General features: G+C 34.9%; 1 protein-coding gene across 7 annotated transcripts in view; it reads left to right on the top strand.

The window, feature by feature from the left end:
* LOC136043712 (circadian locomoter output cycles protein kaput-like) overlaps positions 1–13,580 on the top strand; it is a 311,923-nt gene that overhangs the window by 206,934 nt on the left and 91,409 nt on the right. For 6 of the 7 annotated variants that reach the window (XM_065728606.1, XM_065728604.1, XM_065728608.1 and 3 more), the window contains one exon: positions 13,080–13,236. The exons of the other annotated variant lie outside the window; for it this stretch is intronic. In XM_065728606.1, coding sequence (XP_065584678.1) covers positions 13,080–13,236 — 157 coding nt within the window. The remainder of the gene's footprint in view (positions 1–13,079; positions 13,237–13,580) is intronic. 7 annotated transcript variants of the gene reach the window in all.

Below are 13,580 nucleotides of genomic sequence, written 5' to 3' on the forward strand. Positions count from 1 at the left end.
TCTGGGTTGTCTTTCCTCAACTGAAATATGGATTGCACGAACATCCAAGTAGACTTCGTGTAAAGAGTGTGTCCGTAAGCAGCTAAGTAAGGAGGCATTTCCAACAACGACTGTAGATAAAGCTCAAGGTTGCCACTTCTTTCAGCTCTCAGGTTCTTTCTTCGGGTTCCAAGTAGGTCAAGATACTAAAACCAAAGACGGGCAGTTCTAGACTCAGATCATGGTTCTTTTGCACTTCGAACTATTTCATAGATAAGCTCTGCTGCTTCCGACACCTGCGCTTCGTCGATGGTATCTCCTTAAAGGAGCGACTCGTACGCCTTTTCAAGGGCTTCTGGTAGCATGTCATTACCATCAAACACTCAACTACCCTGCAACATGCTATCCAGTTCTGATTATTAAAGGTTCACATAAAGGGATACCTCCAACAGACCATGGCCTCGCACAGCACGGGAGACAGCTTTGCCTTGTAACATAATACGCACAGTGTTAGACACGTAAACTTGACTTAAGATTTCCAATAGTCCCGAGTCAGCCATAAGGAAGCCAATGGCTCCTAGAAAACTCATGCGTGTGTGAAATCCACCTATGACAATAGAATTTCTTAAAGCACTTGTGGCAGGCTCTGCATCGACGATACACTTCACCTTCCAGTAAAGCGGTTGGTCAAAGATAATAACTAGAGTTTTTCCAGCTCGATTAGCACGCTCATTAGCATGCACAATTGTAGAATAAAAACGCAAAAAACGAATATTCGACTTTCCTGGATGAGGTAGCTTCTTGTGTATTGACCACATAAATTTCTTCCTTGTCGTAATGGATTTTATTTCAATTCTTATTATCTTTGAAACGACTTTGATGAGCTGATCCCTTTCTCTGTTTTCACTATCTGCTTTTTCCTCTTGGTGAAATTTTCGTAATATCCTATCAACCGTATCTCTAAATGTTACGAGTGCCTCTTTCCCATTTGAATTCGACACAACCACTTGTTCTCCATACTCACTGACTAGCAAATCTTGGCTTAACGAAAGCTGTAGACCAAACTATCACAATCAGTTTCAGAGAGAATATGAGCAATCTTTTTTAAAATGATCGTCAGAGGTACAGATTCTTCAGTGTTGGCATAGCACCGAAGCGCTTCTTCGAGAGCGGCTTTCCTTGCACTATCGCACGGTTTTCCCTTCCGTTTCTTTAGTGGAGGCACGTCACTCACATCTTCTTGACCACAGAATTTTTGTGGAATCTCTTTTCCTGTCCTGAAGTTCACTGAGCACATTTGATGATAAACGCCATCCTCTGCATGAAGGTCAGAAGTCTTTAAATTTATCCGACCAAGCACTGTCATGGCCCACTGATTGTTCCTGCTCTTACACATTTCACTAATCGAGTAGTTGAATCTATGAATTCTAACTGCATAAGCTTCAGTGAATTCACGACTTGTGATCTTGCATAATTTTACTACTTGACCACAGAATAGGCAGTTCTTCTAAAAGTCAAAGCGTGGAGCTGAAGATCTGGTCGGGGAACTGCAACCGGTTCTTTCTGTTCAAGTTCCCTTTGAGCGTTCTTTTCTCTATCGATCCGACGTCTGTCACAGAAATTACGACGACAGGCGGTGTGGAATTCATTTCCAGTCGTCACAGCTATGCTACTACCTCTTTCTTTGTTTGCGTTATTCACAGCATCGGCTCCTTTCTCGGATAATATGGCAGTGTTTTCACCGGGTTTGATGCTGCTTTTGTATATCGGGCAGACCATGTTCTCTTCATTGACGGTTCTAGAAGAAAAAGAGACTGATTATTTCATATAACTTCTTTGTTCAGTCAATCCATGCACACTCCAATCGGAATTCAACCCATCGCCACCTAGAAGAACAAATTCAGCTTGAATGATACACAGTAGATGGCATTGCACAAATGAAGTTGAAAAGCAGAAATGAATATCCGCTCTTTTCCAAAATCAGAAACATAATCCTAAACACTATCTCACTAAATACTTCTAATCAACGCTCAAGGATCCTAGTTTATTATTTTGTCTTTTCTTTACGGAAGTAAATAAAACGGCACAAACCTTGTATATAGCCTTGACCACGCCAATCATCTAGCAAGTACTATGGTAGATGGCTTCACTGATTAGATTACCTAAAGAATGACAGTAAGGAATGGAAACCGCAAACTGGAGGGGGAGTCTGGAATGCCGGTTTGAAACTAAACTGTTCGAGAACCATATTCTAAGGCGCTCTTCCTACCTTGATAGGAAATGGTGAATTAACTGAAAAATTATTAAAATAACTAGTATACATAGGTCAACTTTTACAGCCGATTTGAATAAGATGAGGTAATTGACCACGTAAAATCGTTTTTAACTTCATTTTCGAATTCACCGCCATTGATTGAATAGTAAACCGCCAAATAATGCAACAACCTCTTAATTTCGAGTTTTGCACACCCCCCCCTCGACCTTTAAGGGTGGAAATGGGCATTAAGGTGCGGAAAAGGGAAAATACGAATTCAGATTTGGCGTCGGCATGCTTGCTTTAATAGGAAACGACTATTTAAACTCAAAAATATTTATAAACACAAAAGTCGGATTTTCCCCCTCATTTTTCCCCTTTAATGGCAAATTTTAGATAATTGTGCAAGGGAGGTTCGGAGGGATTTTTTTGTGTGATTGAGCTGATTTTTCTGAACATTTTTGTGTAAAAAAAAAATATGTTACAATTTCCCTGAGGTTTGACCATTTTTTTCCGTATCTTTCCTCCACTATAAGAATGACCCCTGAATCACTTAGGCCGTAGAATAAATAGTCTAAATTACTAAAAATATTTACCCCCTTATATACATAATATTTTCTGTTCGTTTTAATTTTTAATGCCGCTCCTTACTCCCAGTTGAAAACTTCTTTTATTTATCTGCTCATTGTTTTTTTTAATTATGCTAGAAAACCCTGCGCCCCCTTCATGAAAATTTGCTTCCCTCGTGATAAATTCCTCCATGGTAAGATCCTCCCGCGTAGCCCCCTCCCCTGATCCACCCCACCCCAACGCAAAAAAAGTCTCCCTGAAAACGGCTGTACACTTCGCAAGTACCATTACTATATGGAAGCAATGGTCAAATTTTTTAACTTGCAGTCCCTCCTTCAGGGACTATGGGGTATTAACTCGTCCCCAAAGACATAGTTATTAGGTTTTTCGGCTATGCTGAACATAATGGCTATCTCAAAATTGTGATCCGGTGATGTTGGGGAAAAAATTAGTGTGGGAGGGGGCCTAGGTGCTCTCCTATCTTTCGACCACTCAAAAAAGGAACTAAAACTTTTAATTTCCGTTAGAATGAGCCCTCTGGCGACATTTTAGGACCACTGGGTCGATACGATCACCCCTGGGGAAAGAGGGGTGATCGTATCATTCCTCTTTCTATATATATATATATATATATATATATATATATATATATATATATATATATATATATATATATATATATATATATATATATATATATATATATATATATATATATATATATATATATATATATATATATATATATATATATATATATATATATATATATATATATATATATATATATACTCCCGACATATATATATATATATATATATATATATATATATATATATATATATATATATATATATATATATATATATATATATATATATATATATATATATATATATATATAAATTACTCCCGACACCTTTTATAGACACACATTTATAATTACACAGTCCCGAAACAATAATTCGTTATGAAATTGTAGGCAATATAGGCATGATAATTTCTTAGGCAATAAAAATTTTAGGACATAATTAAAAAGGGTTTTATAAGCTAACCTGCAGCAATGGCTATTAAGGTATCAGTTGCCGACAAAGGACCGGTTGGAATACTGTATAATTTGATAATTAATGCCAGAATGCCTATATTTGTAGTTGAGCTTAAACATCTTTTTCTAACAATGTAAACATGTAACAGCACCATTAAGGTTTTCAGGATGCAGAAGAAATGATAATATGCTTTCTATTGATTACTCTGTTTCTTTCTTTCCCGTTGTTTAAAGAAATATTTAATCCCCCCAAAAAATATAACTTTTGTTATTCGTCGCTTGATTCCCAAATTGCATGTCAACTTTTGTAATTTTCTTATGCCCTCGTGAAGTATTTGGTTGAAATGTAAAGTCAGTGCCTTGACGGTCGCCTCTTTTTGATGGCGTACGATTTATAATGACTCTACGTTGTTCCTTTGCTTTCTAATATCAAACAGCTTTCTAACAATATGTGCTTTCTTTTCACTAAACATTAAGTTTTCCCTTTCTCCCACAGACTTTGCTTTCAAATGTTTTGTCATATAACCAACTTAAGCCAGTAAAATTTCGTAGCTAAGGTGACAGTACTTATTTGTATCTCCTTCTATTTATTTGGAGTTCATTTCACCTTGGAAACAGGGTCAAAAAGTATTCCGCTGGTGCTTTATTAATAATCCCTCTCCAAACCTAATGTAATTTGAAATACCTTCCAGTAAATTGTTGATAATCTCTAGCTAATATGGGGATCTATTATGGGGTAAGCCTTGAGTGTATCTAAGACTATATGCCAGGGGTTTCGGCTTATTTTGGAGATCCAGTTGTCGAGATCTGACTGTTATATAATCAAAATGATTTTGTATGCGGACTTTAAGCTGTTCGGGGATAAGGCTTTGGCTCTGGACATGAACAATATCTTTTTGTCTGTGTCACTAGTACAAACTGACTCTTACTACTTATATTACTTACTACTTACTACTACTTACTACTTATTACTTACTACTCTTACTCAATAAGATTATACTACTTTTTAGATGTTATACGACAGACTAATAGTTTTCTTTTATTTTCTTTCAATGACATCATAAGCAATAAACTAATAGTTGATTATTCACGAAATTGTAACATCTCTCGATGTTACATCTGTTCGAAGCAAAAACTTGTCATGTGAATGACAAGTTTGTCTTATCAATGACAATTTGTGACTGTTTCTCATAACTCTACTTTTTAAAACAATAAAAAAAACTTTAGCCTAAAGAGTGAGGCGTCGAGGAGGGGACAACCCATTTCATAAAAGGAATAATTTTTGTTCGTTTTAAGTTTTAATGTCGCTCCTTACTTGCAGTTAAAAAAACTTTTTTTTATATATTTAATTAGTAACTACGTTTAACAGCCCTCTAAATCTACAGCATTGTTAATTAGACTATGAACAAGGAAACCCATAAAAACATTCTTAAAAAGCCGAGGACCGTCGAGACGATGGAGTAAAATTTCCAATATTCAAAAATTCCAATATTCAATATTCAAAATGGTCCAATATTCAAAGGGGCTTGTTTTTCTGATGAAGAATCTTGCCAGCTGAAATTTTCACTTTACTCATAAATAAAACACTGTGCTTTTTTATTTAATTTCTGAACGTTTCTTAATTAATGCGTGTTTTGATTTTGGCTCACCGCAATAATTAAAAGGAAATTTCCATATTATTAATATTTTTTTTGGCTAATTGGCTTTCTCATAGTTTTGATTGGACGATTCTGATAAAAAAAAGGGGTGGGCGAGGAGGTCTGGTTGCCCTCCAATTTTTGGTTACCTAAAAATACACCTAGATTTTTTTTTTTTGATTTTTTTACGAACGTTTTTCTTAGTAATAAACATACGTACCTTACGAATTAACTAATGTGACGAACTTCTATTTTTGTGTATTTTATTACGTATATGAGGGGGTTCACCTCCTCGTCAATACCTCCTTCTTTACACTAAAGCTTGAATTTTGTCCCAAATCTTCAAAAATGACCCCTGAATCACAAAAACCTTAGAATAAATAGTCGAAATTACTAAAAATACTTTAGCATAAAGAGCAAGGTATTGTGGAGGCGACCAACCCCCTTATATATGTAATATTTTATGTTCGTTTTAAGTTTAATTGCTGCTCATTACTTTCAGTTGAAAAAAAAATATTCATTTTCTAAATTTTTTTAAAATAATACTAGAAAATCCTGCGCCACCTTAATAGAAATACTCTTTCTTCATTAAAAATTCCTCCATGGAAAGATCCTCCCACGTAACCTCCTCCCCACAACCCACCCCCACTAAAACATGAAAAAGTCCCCCTGAAAACGTCTGTACACTTCATAATTAATAATTACTATATATAAACAATGGTCAAAGTTTGTAACTTGCAGCCCCTCACCCTGGGATTTGGGGGAATTAATTCATCCCCAAAGACATAGGTATTAGGCTTTCGACTAAGCTGAACAGAATGGCTATCTCAAAAATTCTGATCCGGTGACTTTGGGGAAAAAATATGCGTGGGAGGGGGCCAAGGTGCCCTTTAATTTTTTGGTCACGAGCACTAAAACTTTCAATTTCCATCAGAATAGAGTCTCGCAAGATTCTAGGACAACTGGGTCAATACGATCACCCCTGAAAAAAAAAAAAAAATAAACACGCATCTGATCTGTCTTCTGGCAAAAAATACAAAATTCCACATTTTTATAGATACGAACTTGAAACTTCTATAGTAGGGTTCTCTGATACGCTGAATCTGATGGTATGAAGATTCTATGACTTTTAGGGGGTGTTTCCCCCTATTTTCTAAAATAAGACAAAATTTCTCAGGCTCGTAACTTTTGATAGGTAGGACTAAACTTGATGAAACTTATATATTTAAAATCAGCATTTAAATGCAATTCCTTCGATGTAACTATTGGTATCAAAACTCCGTTTTTTAGAGTTTTAGTTACTATTGAGGCGGGTCGCTCCTTACTACAGTTCGTTACCACGAACTGTTTGATTAAAATCAGCAGAAGACAAAACAATTAATGTTGTATATTTTCCAACTTGCATATCTAATATTTCAAAGTTATCATCTTGACATATAATTTGCCAAAATGTCAGTTGGTCCCATATAACTCTTTGGAATGTTTTGGGCTTGAAATAGAGACTTTCCAAACAGGACATTCAAAAAACAAGTTTATTCTCTTCCTTGACCAGTGGCACCAAATGACACAGGGGAAGGGGCGGTATGTGTCCTCCTATATTTTTGCCCCCTCCATATTTGAAAAAAATGTTTCTAGGTATTTACTGAAAGTGCACTTACTTTTGCCTTTTCATTGAAAAAAGAAACGAAATAAACAACAAAATTCCCCCTCCAGATTTCAGAAAAATACATTCTATCTCTCCCTAATTCTCATGAATTGACGGTATCGGCCATCACTTCAAGCTAGACTAATAAACTGTAACTGAAGTTTCAAAACGTCAAATTGTAGTGAAAATCGAAGTTTATCTCGATATCATTATTAAGTATATTCTTCGTTTTATTTAGAAACTTGAACAGTTTTAGAGTTTGTAGGACAGGGATAGTCAAAAATTACTATAAAAAATGTAATTAAAAAGTAATCTATGCTCTATTTGACATAGTATGTCACTATCGTAATTTTAAGATAATAAGCAACATCATCTATCTTTCTAATAAAATAAGTATCATGATTAATTATCAAAGAAAATAATTATATATTTTTTCCTATCCGAGCAGATTTACAATTTGCAATACAGGTATATCCCGAAATCTTCGTTAAAACGAAACATCAAACAATTCGTTGTACACGGCTAAATAGTAACAAAAACTCTAAAAAACTAAATTTTTACATTAACAAATACATCAAAAGAATTGGTTTATTATGCTGATTCCAAATATTAAGGAATCATCAACTTCGTGTAGCCCATCAAAAGCTACGAGCCTGACAAAATTTTTCTGATTTTTGAACAAAGGGAAAAAGGGAAAACACTGTCTAAAAGTCAAAGAATCCTATTGAAAACCACACCATCAGATTCAGCGTATCAGAAAACTCAACTGTTGAAGTTTTAAGGCCATATATACAAAAATGTTGGATTTTACATTTGTTGCCAGAAGAAGTTCATGGATGCGTGTTTATTTTGTGTGTTTTTTTCCCGGAGTAACCGTATCAAACCAGGGATCCTAGAAGATCAGGAGAGCACTCATTTGATGGGAAATCAGAAGTTCTAATGACCTATATAAATGACCAAAATAATGGAGGGCATTTAGCCCCTCTCCCACGCCTCCTTTTTTCCAATGTCGCCCGATACAAATTTTGAGATTTTTTCAGCTTAGCCCTCAGATCTAATAACTCTGTTTTTGAGGATGAATTGTCCTCTACAACTCCGAGGGGGACCTACAAGCTATGAGCATTACCCATTGTTTACGTATAGTATTTGTTATTGGACAAATATTGGACAGATATTTTTAGGATGGAATTTCTTACGGAGGCTGAGACAGACTTACCGGAATTATTTGAAAAACCATCAGTAATTAAATAGAACAAACAAGTTTTTTCAACTAAAATTAAGGAGCAGCACAAAAACTAAAAATGAACAGAAATTATTCAGTACTAGCTGTTGGGGTGGCGCTTCGCGCCACCCCAACACCTAGATGGTGGGGGCGCTTCGCGCCCCCCAAGCCCCCCCGTGCGCGTAAGTCGTTACGCGCCATATTAGTTACGCGCCATTGTAGTTGTGTCCCTGTGTCCCACCTTTGAATATATATATATATATATATATATATATATATATATATATATATATATATATATATGTTTTTAACTACGTAAAACTTGCGAATATACAACATTCTCCGCTGTCCCATTGTCTGTACACATAAATAGATTGTCAGGTTTACCGACTCTTGAACATGCAACATATAATTGTCCATGGGAAAAACAATCCGTATTCAGATCTATACCTCATTATTCTAATGATTGCCCTTGAGCTTTGTTGATGGTGATTGCTAATCAAACATTCCCTGTGTCGCCGTCGTCATTTATATATCCCCCTGTTCCCCCCGGCGTCCCCGTTGTAGTTGTGTCCCTGTGTCCCAGTCGTCATTTATAGTCGACAAACATGACGTCAGTCGACACACAAACATGACGTCAGTCGACACACACGTCCCAGTTGTCATTTGTGTCCCGGTGTCCCAGTCTGTAATTTCTCTTTGAGTGTCCCGGTCGTCATTTATATTCCCTGTGTCCCGGTCTGTATATACATTCGTTTTTGAATTGGTATATGATGAAATAAATTTTTTGTTTTTTTCCTTTTTTTCTTTTTAGTTTTTTTTTGTTTTTACCTATTTTTTAGCTTTTTAGTTTTTTTCTTTTTTCTTTTTAGTTTTTTTTGTAGTTTTTACCTTTTTTAGTTTTTTTTTTATTTTTTTAGTTTTCTTTTTCTCCTTTATTTTTCAGTTTTTTTCCTTTTTTTAGTTTTTTTTTCTTTTTCAGTTTTTAGTTTTTTTATTAGTTTTTAGATTTTTTTTTCTTTTTAGTTTTTTGGCTGTTTTTACCCTTTTTTTAGTTTTTTTTCTTTTTTAGTTTTTTTTCTTCTTTTGTATTAACGCTAAAGCCAAGGTTCGAACCTAGAACCTCTCGGACCTAGAACCTAGAACATAACGCTTTACCAACTCAGCTACTTCGGCTTGAATACATTTACCTTTTTTAGTTTTTTTTATTTTTATTTTTTTAGTTTTCTTTTTCTCCTTTATTTGTCAGTTTTTTTCCTTTTTTTAGTTTTTTTTCTTTTTCAGTTTTTATTTTTTTTTAGTTTTTTTATTAGTTTTTTTCTTTTTAGTTTTTTTTTGTAGTTTTTACCTTTTTTTTTAGTGTCCCCGTCGTCCTTTATATATCCCCCTGTGCCCCCCGGCGTCCCCTTTGTTGTTGTTTCCCTGTGTCCCGGTCGTCATTTGTGTCCCGGTGTCCCAGTCTGTAAATTCGCTTTGAGTGTCGCGGTCGTCATTTATATTCCCCGTGTCCCGGTCGTCATTTGTGTCCGGTGCTTTGTTGATGGTGATTGCTAATCGAACATTCTTTGTGTCCCGGTCGCTTTCTCTTTGAGTGTCCCGGTCGTCATTTATATTCCCTATATCCCGGTCTCTTGGTCGTCATTTGTGTCCCGATGTCCCGGTCTGTAATTTCGTCAGTCGACAAACATGACGTCAGTCGACACACAAACATGACGTCACTCGACAGACACACAGACAAACAACTTTTTTTTATATATATACATATGAAGAGGTTACCCCCTTTCTAAATACCTTGAGCTTTACGACAAAGTTTGACTATTTGTTGTATTTTTTTAAGAACGACTCCTGAAAAACAAGGGCCGTTTCATTAGAATAGGAAGCTGTTTTAAAAAGCTAAAAACTTTAGCTTAACGAGCAAGATATTGAGAAGGGGGGTAAGCCCTTCGTTTAAAGAATTATTTGTATCCGTTTTGAGTTTTAATGTAGCTCTTTACTTTCAGTTGATTTTTTTTATTTAGTTCCGAGAAAAGGCAACGTATACTCTATACAACATAAAGTATCAATATACTGATTAAAAAAATTATGATATATTATCTTTCTTTATAAAAAGATAATTATCATGCTGGTAGAAATGTCCCTCTTGAATAGAAATTTAGATACGCTCATATCTTAGGCCTTAGCTCCAGTACATGGAATATATTAAAGCTGACAGACTAAGAAAATAAAAGTTGCGCTGTGTGCAAACCAGTTTTTCCACTTGAAAGCTTAATTTTATGCGAATAATCAATTTGATATTGAGCTTCATAGTTTTGTCTATTCATTTTTTTTTCTAATCAGTAAACCATGAAGTGCATATATTTTAGGTGCAAAAAAAATTCTTATAAGTTTTCTTATAAGTTTTAACTTTTCTTATAAGTTGTCTTTGAAGTTATGCAAAATAATGTTTTCGAATTTTTATTTGCACAGAGACTTTTCTTTCCCATTAAAAATATCAAAACTGACAAACTTCTATTTTTGTAATAAGAAAAGAGAGAGAAAATAATATTAACAAAAAGAGAAGTTAATAAGAAAAAAAGAGAAGAGAAAAAAGAGGACTTTGGGAAGATAGTAAATAACGAAGCTGCAAAATCTATACGAATATTTCGGCTGTATTTTCAACATCAGCGAAATACAATATAAAACAAATAAAAAGAAAACAGGAGCAATAATAAAAACCTTTTACAGGAAACTTGCAGCCCCCACCTTTAACACCAAAGAAAATATTTTTTGCATGGGTAGCAATGTTTCTTCTTTATTGTTTTTCTTTTTTTCTTCGTCCCTTTTCTTGTTTTCTTTCTTCGTCGCTAGTGCGGCACTACAGCATCACACAGCCCTGTTTAAGGTCTCATTTATAAGTTAGTTTTTAAATTTACTTGCCCTTTTAATAACTGATAATGTCATTAAAAATACCTCATAGCACTTAAAATTTGCACTTTGGATGCCGTATCCAGAATGGAAAGGCTAACAAGAATGAAAAAGATACTATTATAATATCCACGGATGAAAACCCTTTACCTGAGGTTTAAAATTCTTCTTCTTACATATTTTACCCTTGAAACCGCCTTAATTTTTTTCATAAGTCGTCTACTCACTAACAGAACTAGCACACGTAGAGATGTATATAATTTTCATTTAAAAGAAATTTTTTATATTTATGTGATTTTCATAATTTTCTCTTGATAAAGCGAATTCTGAAAAACTAGCACTTTACCGAAAATGCAAAATCGACGCAGCAAAATATGATTGGGAGCAGAAAATAAGTACCCTGTAGAAAATAAAAGACTAATCTATAAGGCTCTCGGTAGTCTATCACCGGCAAATAAAAATCATTAAATTTACATGTACAATTTTAATTCAACCTTTAAGAAAGATCAGTTGTCAATAAAGCACTGGTTTTTCAGAGTTCTACAAATTTAGCCAAATATTACAAGTCACTTTATTTGTACCAATCTTGCAGATATGTACTTAATGATTATTGTTCGTTTTAAGTTTCATCTTCGCTTTTTACTTTCATCAGAAAAACTTTGTTTTCTAATTAATATATGGAACAGATTGGGCAGCTAAGATACTGATACGAAAGGATTGTACAGGAAGGAACATATGTTTTCTAACCGACAACCAAAAATGTCAAGGGTATTCAGAATATAAAGAGTTGGCAAAGAAATGAATTGAAATGCTATGAAGCATTCAAGAGTCTACCGATAAAGAACATCAACTTACCCTGATGCCACTCCTCAAGGACTGAAGACATTCTAGGGTTGAAGCTAATGAGATGGCAGATGAAGCAGCCATGGCTGGGGCGCCATTGAGAGAATATGGACTAGAACTTGTCACCTCTTTTTCTTAGGGCCGCTGGAAAGCAGCAGTGTAGAGATGAAAGAATGGAACGAAACGGAGAAATGAAGGTGGGATTTAACGAAATAAAGGCAGGACTCCTGAAGATGAGTCCCAAGCTGACTAAACATATACTACGACTAAAAAGGTCGAAGATAAGAATGGCAACTAAAGCCATACCATTAACGGGAAATTTCAAGAAGTATCATATCCGAATTGGAAGTGCTGGTTCCCTTTTATGCTGGAAGTGCAAGACGGCTGTAGAAACGAGGAGAAATCCTGTTTGAAAATTTTCCAACTAAAATTAGACATAGGGTAGAGTTTTTCCATCTTTTAAGTGCCAAGGTCAAAGATATTGTGGGGGAAGGAAGGGTTCGACGGCTGATAAAGTATATGGCAAGGATGGCGGAAGAATATTATTTTTGGTTTCTCTTAGCCAATAATTAAATATATCTTTTATGGGATGCGGAGGTAGCGAGATTTTGATGCCCCAGGCTCAACCTAGAGGTTGTCATGGGTTTACTCAGTCACAAATTACAATTACAATTTTCGTAATAACTATTTAAGCTTTATTTTATTCACTTTTAAATTAAATTTTTCGGGCTCAAATGGGTTCCACATATAAACTAGAAGAATATTGCAGTTAGGGTTATATTTTTATTTTTTAAACAAGCAACCATAGTTACATAACTGTAACCACAAAGTCAGGCTTTTGATAGTTAAAGACTGTTTTTTTTTTCAAAATAAAGAGCTAACATTGCCAGTTAACCCTGGCCACAACCTTATAATTAACAATAAACATTATATGCATGTTTGAGTAAAGCTAATATTTAACACCTTTTCCTACGTTTTAGATGCATCTTCTTTCCCAACTTGTGACTCAGTTTTTGTTGGAGTGATAAGACTCGTTCAGCGAAAACTGCCTGAAAAACTCACACTACTTGATGCTCTTAGTGACATCTACATCACAAAGCATACTCCCGATGCCAAGATAATCAATTCTGATCATAGGTAAGTTCATGGTCTGCCTTTAATCTGTCTTTTGAATATTCACTAAAACAGGGCAAAAACTTAAGAAAATGTACGAAGGGGCCAAAAATTTCACTTTACTTTAATTCTTTAAATGTAGATACAACAAAAACATATTTTACACCATCTAGGGGAGGGAGGGTGCACTTTTTTCAACGCTCAACGGGTCTACGCCTATGAATGACTTACTAATTGTTATCCGTACAAAATATTTGAAATTTCAAACAAATTATGTTCAGGCGCATTGTTTTGATCCTGGAAATGCTTTCTTTGTTCTAGCTCTGGTCTTTCCTAGCTGTGGATTTTTTTCTGGTGTACTTTTTCAA

The sequence above is a fragment of the Artemia franciscana genome, unplaced genomic scaffold, assembly GCF_032884065.1.
Source record: "Artemia franciscana unplaced genomic scaffold, ASM3288406v1 Scaffold_867, whole genome shotgun sequence".
Classification (NCBI taxonomy): Eukaryota; Metazoa; Arthropoda; class Branchiopoda; order Anostraca; family Artemiidae; genus Artemia; species Artemia franciscana.